At 46.9% G+C, this 7,172-nt stretch overlaps 1 protein-coding gene across 1 annotated transcript; it reads right to left on the minus strand.

Annotated features, from left to right (window-relative positions):
- Positions 1–804: 804 nt before the first annotated feature.
- LOC136138040 (C-C motif chemokine 2) lies at positions 805–2,582 on the minus strand. Its single transcript, XM_065896557.1, has 3 exons — positions 2,431–2,582; positions 1,541–1,658; positions 805–1,158 (listed from the first exon to the last, which is right to left on the minus strand). Exons 1-3 carry the CDS (start codon positions 2,504–2,506, stop codon positions 1,053–1,055), a joined length of 300 nt encoding a protein of 99 aa, XP_065752629.1. The 5' UTR covers positions 2,507–2,582; the 3' UTR covers positions 805–1,052.
- Between the last annotated feature and the right edge of the window lie 4,590 nt (positions 2,583–7,172).

The raw sequence follows: 7,172 nt of genomic DNA on the forward strand, positions 1-7,172 counted from the left end.
CGGAGACCCAATGCAGCCAAAATATAAATAAATAAATAAAACCCTCTACTCAACCTTCCTTCCTAATCTTCCCCGTCACTTGACACAGACATGGAGCCCAATTCTCATCTAATTGGTTCTCTCCCTCTTTGATGGACATGTCATCATCATTTTTACCTCTAGATATTTGGTCCCACTCTTCTCGTTTTGTTTTCTTTTTTCTTTTTTCTTTTTTGGCCATGCCACATGGCTTGTGGGATTTTAGTTTCCTGACCAGGGATTGAAACTTGGCCCCCAGCAGTGAGATCACAGAGTCCTAAGCACTGGGCTGCCAGGGAATTCCCTCTCCTTTTCTTAATGATCTTGTAATTTGTCTAGAAAAATCTCATACATTCATCAAAGATAAGTTCAAGTCATATATTCTTTTTTTTTTTTTTTGCGGTACACGGGCCTCTCACTGTTGTGGTCTCTCCCATTGCGGAGCACAGGCTCCAGACGCATAGGCTCAGTGGCCATGGCTCACGGGCCCAGCCGCTCAGCGGCATGTGGGATCCTCCCGGACCAGGGCACGAACCCGTCTCCCCTGCATCGGCAGGCGGACTCTCAACCACTGCGCCACCAGGGAAGCCCTATACTCAGCTTTTTAATTTCCTTCAAGAAAATGTCAAAAGACAGGTTTTGTACAAAAATATATATATTTTGTTCAATAGTTACATAATATACATTTCCACAATAGCACTTTCAGCAATGACTTAGAAGGTAAAACAAAAAGGTTTTTCATTAATCATCCTTGCAAGCACCCTCCCGCCATCCCAGGGATAGAATTGGGATTCACAGAGGAAAGCAATTTGCCCAAGTCTCCATTTAAAAAAAGAAACAAAACACTAGTAGTCATGGAAGATAAACTTAAAACATCAATAACTTAAATAAGATTAATATTACTTAAGGCATCAGGTTTCATATCAATAAAGTGCACACTCTTTAAAATTATAATAAGATAACATCATAGGGCAGTTAGGGAAAGCCAGAAGAAAACAAACTGTCTTCAGATTCTCGGGTTGTGGAGGGAGTGCTCAAGGCTTTGGAGTTTGCCTTTTCTTGTCCAGATGTCTCATGGACTCCTGGACCCACTTCTGCTTGGGGTCTGCACAGATGTCCTTGCCCAGTATGGTCTTGAAGCTGTGGAGAAGAGAGGGGACGGTTAGATGGAGTTCCGTTGAGATTTCAGCCTATGAATGCAGCCTATTTACCCCAAGACGCTGCCATGGGAAGTTGAGGAGGAAAGCAGGTGGAAGAAGGGAGCCCAGGGCAAGCCAGTCCTGTAGATGGCGCAGTTAAAGCCATCCTGATTTCAGGCTAAAGAAACTGGGATGGTCTGAATAAGCACCCAGATGGAGAGTGATGTTAGGAGTAACTTTTTCCCTTGTGGCTGCAGTTTTTCCATTGGGCACCTTTGGATATTGGATTAGGTCATGTAACTCTCTGACTTTACGTTTGTGAGCCATGCCCCTAGCGCCCCGAGGAAGAACTGGACCACGGAGGCCTGAAGTGTTAAACTCACATCACAGCTTCTTTGGGACACTTGCTGCTGGTGACTCTTCCATAGCTCATCAGCCTCTGATTCGAGATCTTCTTATTGGCGAATGTATAACAGCAGGTGACTGGGGAGTTAATTGCATCTGGAAATAGAACCACAAAGAAAAAGCACTTTAGGATGGACTAGGTTCTTTCTGATCTCAATCAGAGCAGAAAAGAGGAGTAAGGAGAAGACAAAAGGGAGTCAGGAGTGGAGGTAGAACCGCTTAAATCCCAATACTTCTGCCTATGCTAGAATAGCATACAAACTCAGTTTCCTATGCTCTAAAATGGGTATACAGCATCGATAATGAACTGAGGGAAGGGAGCTCTGTTAAAACTAAATAACTTTAAAAAAAAACTAAATAACTTTTGCAAGTGCTCTTAGGAGGAGCTAATAATCCAAGTTATCAGGGTCAGGGACACAGCTGTGGGTCCCCTTTAGGCTCCAAGTAATCGATGCTTGGTTGTGAGTTTCCCTGGTACCCACTGCCTCTGCAAAACTGAGTCTCTGGAGTCCAGATTCCAGGTCTCCTCCTCTGCCCTCCACAGTATCTGGAAATACCCTGCCAGAGAACCCCCTCTCTTTATATCCCAGTCCCCAAATTTTGCTGAAAGGAGCCAGGGCAGTAACTGCTCTGGGTTCAGGCTTCCAGAGCTGGAGTCCTGGAAGGAGCTGGATTTGGGGTCTGCAGCTGGAATTCTCATCCAGGCTCTGCCCAAGGGAAGCTCTGTGATCAAGCTCACTCCTATGCCTCTCTGACTTTCCTGATCTTGTAGTTAAAGCGAGAGTGTGGGTACCCTTCTGCTCTGATGGCCCATCATAACCCAGGGATGGGGTGATGTGCTTCAAAGGGAAAGAGACAGGGGGCTTACCTGGCTGAGCGAGCACCTGGGTGCTGAAGGCGGCTGTTGTGAGCAGCAGACACAGGAGGGCTGCGGACACCTTCATGTTGGAAGGAGAGGATTCAAGATTCAGCGTGGGAGCTGTTCGTTTCTGGATTGGTCTCAGCCTCTCTGCTCCTGCAGTGGCTTTGCCTGCCTTTTATTGAAAACCAAGAGGGTGGAGCAGTGGGAGAGAGGTTGGTCCAGGGCAGCATCATCCTCAATGAATGACGAAGTGCAATCTTGAAAGTGCTGAGCAAGTGAAGCACCCGAAGACATTTCCAGGAAGTAGGAGAGAGGAGTGGTAGGTCAGGGCTGGACACTTTTTCCATTCGAAGCTGAGATAAAAAGGAATGGGAGGAGCAGGGTACAGTTATATCCTGAGAGACCACAGACGTAAACCAAACGGTTTATTCTTAAGGATTCTGCTTTGTCCGAAGTGAAAACTGCAGAAAGGAAAGGAAGCAAGAGAAAGAGAGGTCACAAGGACGATGAAAGCATCTCTGAGCTTAACCCTGGTTTAACCCTGGTCCACCTTCAAGCAACATCCCAGGGGACCTTCAAGCCAAGAAACGGTTCTGAAGTCTTGGTAGCCTCCCCCAACAGCGTATTAAATCCCCTTGCTCTTTAAAATGTAGGATGGTGGCACAATTGAAGCTTAGCTGAACTATAGGGTTTTTTTTAACTATAAAAGTGAATTCTAGAATCACCGGATTTAAGACTTGGAAGAAGCCATCTAAATCATGTAGTGCTGCAAAAGAAATTTTCATGTAATACTAATGCAGTACTTACTCTGTGCCAGGAATATTCTAAGCCCTTTACAAATGCCAAGTCTTTCAATTCTCCAACCCCATCTAGTAGGTATTGTTCATTCCAATTTTATAGCCGGGCAACGAAGATACAGAGAAGTTAAGTAACCTGCTTGAGTTCCCCCAAGAAGAACCCAGTGTCTTGTGCTGTCATGACTAGGACATATGAAAGGGGCACATTCTCCAGCTGGCTGTCTGGTCATTTACCTGGGTGCCCTCTGTCCTCAGCCTCTGCCAAACTAGCCGACATCTAAAGGGGAGTCGGGGATGTTCCTTGTCCTTAAGTCATTATGGGATTTGGAACCTGTGATTAGCACAGCAGGCAGACAAGACAAGAAGCGTGTCCTTTGCTACGGCGGCTGTTATCCCAGCTTCTTTCTGGATTCCTAGGTAGCAGGGGTGAGCAAAGGAACAGTATTACTGGAATTAGAACACTTGCCTTCATGCTGCAGCTCTGTCTTAGATTTCCTCAGAAACCCCAGAAGCAGTCATAATACCTAAGACCTTAGCATTCATTTCAGTGAACTCTTTTCTTTTACAAATATGATAGGATTCCTTGAGGCATGTTGGTGGCTAAGCCGAGCCTCGAATTCAGGTCTCTACTCCCCCATTCCACTGCCTCGTGCTTTTGAGCTTGCTTGGTCTTTGCCCAGTGGGCATGGAAGGAGCTGGTGACCTTTCTTTCTTAGAGAGTCTTTGAGACAAGGTCTATGAAATACATGGAACTTTTTGGAAGAACCATCTGACATTTGTAACCACTACTACATTTGTAAGAAGAAATGGGTTCTATTGAACAAATGACTGTATCTGGTCCATATTAGTGGTCAGTAATGGCGAAGAAGAGGACTAGCTTGTGTCACTGAGTGTTTCCCAGGAGCCAGGCCCTGTGCTTGGGTGATTTCCAGCATTGTCTCATTGGTCCTCCAAACAAGCCAACTTGCCTTACATCGCAACTGAAGTGAACTCACTTGTCGAGGATCTCACAGGTAATAGCAGGTGGGGCTGAGATTCCCACCCAGGACACTGATTCCAGAATCCCTACACACAGGCACTAGGCTTAATGTCTCAGGATGGATATTGGTTTCCTAGAGAATCTAAGAGCAGAGAATCTATGGAGAGGCCATGCCAGGCTCTTGGGTGTGATTCCAAAAGGGCAGGACAAAGAGAACAAATTAACTTGGGCACTGCTCTGCTTGTGCCCCTCTAGGAGCCTTAACTGCATTCTGTCTGACTCCTTTTAACCCCCCTACCACCTCCTCACCCCCGACTTGGGCTGTTTTGCTCAGTGCTCTGCCAACGGCTCTATCCATTCTTACTGAATGAGTCAATTATTTTCAGGAATGGAGACTGTGTAACGTCATGTATGTCTTCCCAGACCGTCTCACCTGAACTTCCAAGACATTTTTCCTCATATTAATGGAAACTCCTCTCTAGTCTATTAGTGTCCTTTTCTGTGGACTTGGTGGATTGCATCCCGTTTCCTTCCAGAATCCGGTCGTTCCTTGGATTTTTGTCTAGGTTAACAAATTTAAAGATGTTGAGATCTTGAGAAATGTAAGTCTATAAGAAAAAAACCCCACAAAACCCCCATAATATTGAAAAGTAATAGAACATCTGGGTCTGAAGGTTTTATCTGGAAAGTTTTTAACTGGATCGATATCAGGCTTTTGTATATGATTATTCAGGTTGGGTAATTTGTTTCTTGTGATGTATTGGTTGATTTTATGTAGCATGTTGAGTTTATGGACATATATTTGTCCACAATATTCTTTTATTACCTCTTTATTGTCTAAAGGTTAAACGCTGATTCATCATCTTTCATTCATGACATTGATAATTTGTCTTTATAAATAAAAATATAATTCCCCTAAAAAAATCAAGATGTTGAGATCTTGAAACTGCTCTCTCTTGATTCTGCTAGGTAGCTATCATTCCTCGTCTCCTAGAGCCAATGCACCTGTAGAGATCTTACAGTCCATCTCCTCTTCTTATGTAAGGAAACCATATTCTTGATATGGACAGGGAGAGCAGCTGGCCCCTGGTCACCCACAGTCACACAGAGGAGTTTTCTGGGTTTTTTTTTCTGAGTTTTCAGGCAGACTTCTGAGTATTTGAAGCCATGTCTCTGCTTCAGGAAGCGATCACCATTTTTGGAAAGTGACTCAGTCACTGCAAGTGTCAGGCAACAAACAGATCAAAGGTGAAAGATGAGTCAGAAGAGAAAGTCTTCAGGAAGATGGTAGCCGTCTCCCTGACACTTCTGCTCAGTCAAGAAGAGCTGCTCTCCCCAGCTGGAGGGTCAATCACAGGATGGGAGAAACAAGTGGAAATTCCCACTCTGAGGCAGCTCTGGAAGTCCCCAGATTCCTTGGAGAAGAATGCACTTGGCTGGAGCCTGCATTCCAGATGCTGGGTTTGGAGCCAGAGACGTCTCACGTGGGGCATATGCTGCGAACATCCCAGTGCAAGGTCCGGGTTGGCGCCCTGCTTGAGGGCATGCAAGGGAAAGGCCCCGGGGAGAGTTGTGGCGAGAAGGCAGGGTTCGGGTTTTGCTGTTCCCCAGAATCCCCAGTCCCCCTGGGACCCCTCCTCAACAACACACAGATGAGGAATGGAAAAGTTCCTCTTGGTGAATAATCTTTCCTTCCTTCCTCCCTGTGGGCTGATCCCACCCCCCGCCCCAACCCGGATCTTCCGCGTGGGCCTTGATCATTGGCCCAGACTCCCACTCAGTGTCAGGGGCAAAGGAAAGAGGAACTGAGAGTGAGCTTTCTAGATGTATCATAAGCCAGCACCTCGTCCCTGCCTTGGTCCCTTCCACAGTTCGCTTGCTTCCCCCTCTGCATCTAGCACGGGGCGCACTTACCTTTGCATGCATCCGGTTCAGGCCTTAGAGTGAGATACACAGTGGGCCTTACACCCATTAGGTCCTTTCTAGACACTTCCCCGGGACTCTCCTCCAGCTGCTACCTTCCGTTCTCCTCCACGTTATCTCTGAATTCTAGGGAGGACAGAGCTTATTTTCCTGGGGCCCCAACTCTAAGATCCCTTGCCTTTCAAGGACGAGAAATCCATTCTTTATTCTTGCACAGAATGTCAGATAAAAACAGAACCTTGGAGATTATCTTCCTGTTTCACGGATGGGGAGATTGAGGCCAAGAAAGAGGCTGTGACAGGCCTGGGGTGACATAGTAGACGAACAGCAGAGTTTGTGGGGATTTTTCCATTTCTGGGTTCTCAGCGTAGCACCCTTCCTCAGATGCTGCACTAGCTCCTTGTTATAACACACAAGCAGTTAGCATCTTTTCGGTGCACAGCACCAGGTAGGGGACTGGGGTTGGAGGATGGGAAAAGCGAGCCTGCTTTCCAGATGAGATGATTAAGTACCCACAGGAAGTCAGGCTGAGTTTATAAATAAACCTAAGCAGTGCTCACCCCCAAGCTTCAGCATCCAGGCATTTCCTGTGTTCCAGGTGGATCTGCCCCAAGTTTATATGTGTGAAAGAGCCGAGGATGTTTAGGGGGAGGGAGCAGGTGGGGATAGCTTATGGGAAAAGAAAGGAAAGATTCACCTGCAACAGCCAGCTCTTGTTGGTTGGGGATGGAGAGAATGGGTCTCAGCCAGTGGGGGGCTTGTCACTTAGACTGCCTTGTGGGCCAGTCCTCAGGGACCAGCACCTACAGCAGCCCTACAGTGAGGGGCTGCTCTGGGCAAGGGGGTCACGTCTAAGAAAATCGTTAGGGTAATGACAATGTAAGACTCGATACTGCTCCCCAGATAGACTGTAACCAGGGGTAGCACCGCGTGGGAGAAGCCACTTTCTTGGGATTGCCCTGCCCAAGGTGCCCCAGGCAGTGTCAAGGGGGCTGGCGAGCACATTTGAGGTACCCCTGTGACAGCCCTGAACTTGGGGCATCGTAGGG

The sequence above is a fragment of the Phocoena phocoena genome, chromosome 19 (assembly GCF_963924675.1).
Source record: "Phocoena phocoena chromosome 19, mPhoPho1.1, whole genome shotgun sequence".
Taxonomy (NCBI): Eukaryota; Metazoa; Chordata; class Mammalia; order Artiodactyla; family Phocoenidae; genus Phocoena; species Phocoena phocoena.

What these genes read in the sequence shown, in the direction of transcription:
- LOC136138040 (XM_065896557.1), bottom strand. Translation starts at nt 2,506, where the DNA reads ATGAAGGTGTCCGCAGCCCTCCTGTGTCTGCTGCTCACAACAGCCGCC. An exon ending in CCAGGTGCTCGCTCAGCCAG is followed by an intron (nt 1,659 to 2,430) that starts GTAAGCCCCCTG and finishes TTCTATTTCCAG; the next exon opens with ATGCAATTAACTCCCCAGTC. An exon ending in TGTCCCAAAGAAGCTGTGAT is followed by an intron (nt 1,159 to 1,540) that starts GTGAGTTTAACA and finishes TCTTCTCCACAG; the next exon opens with CTTCAAGACCATACTGGGCA.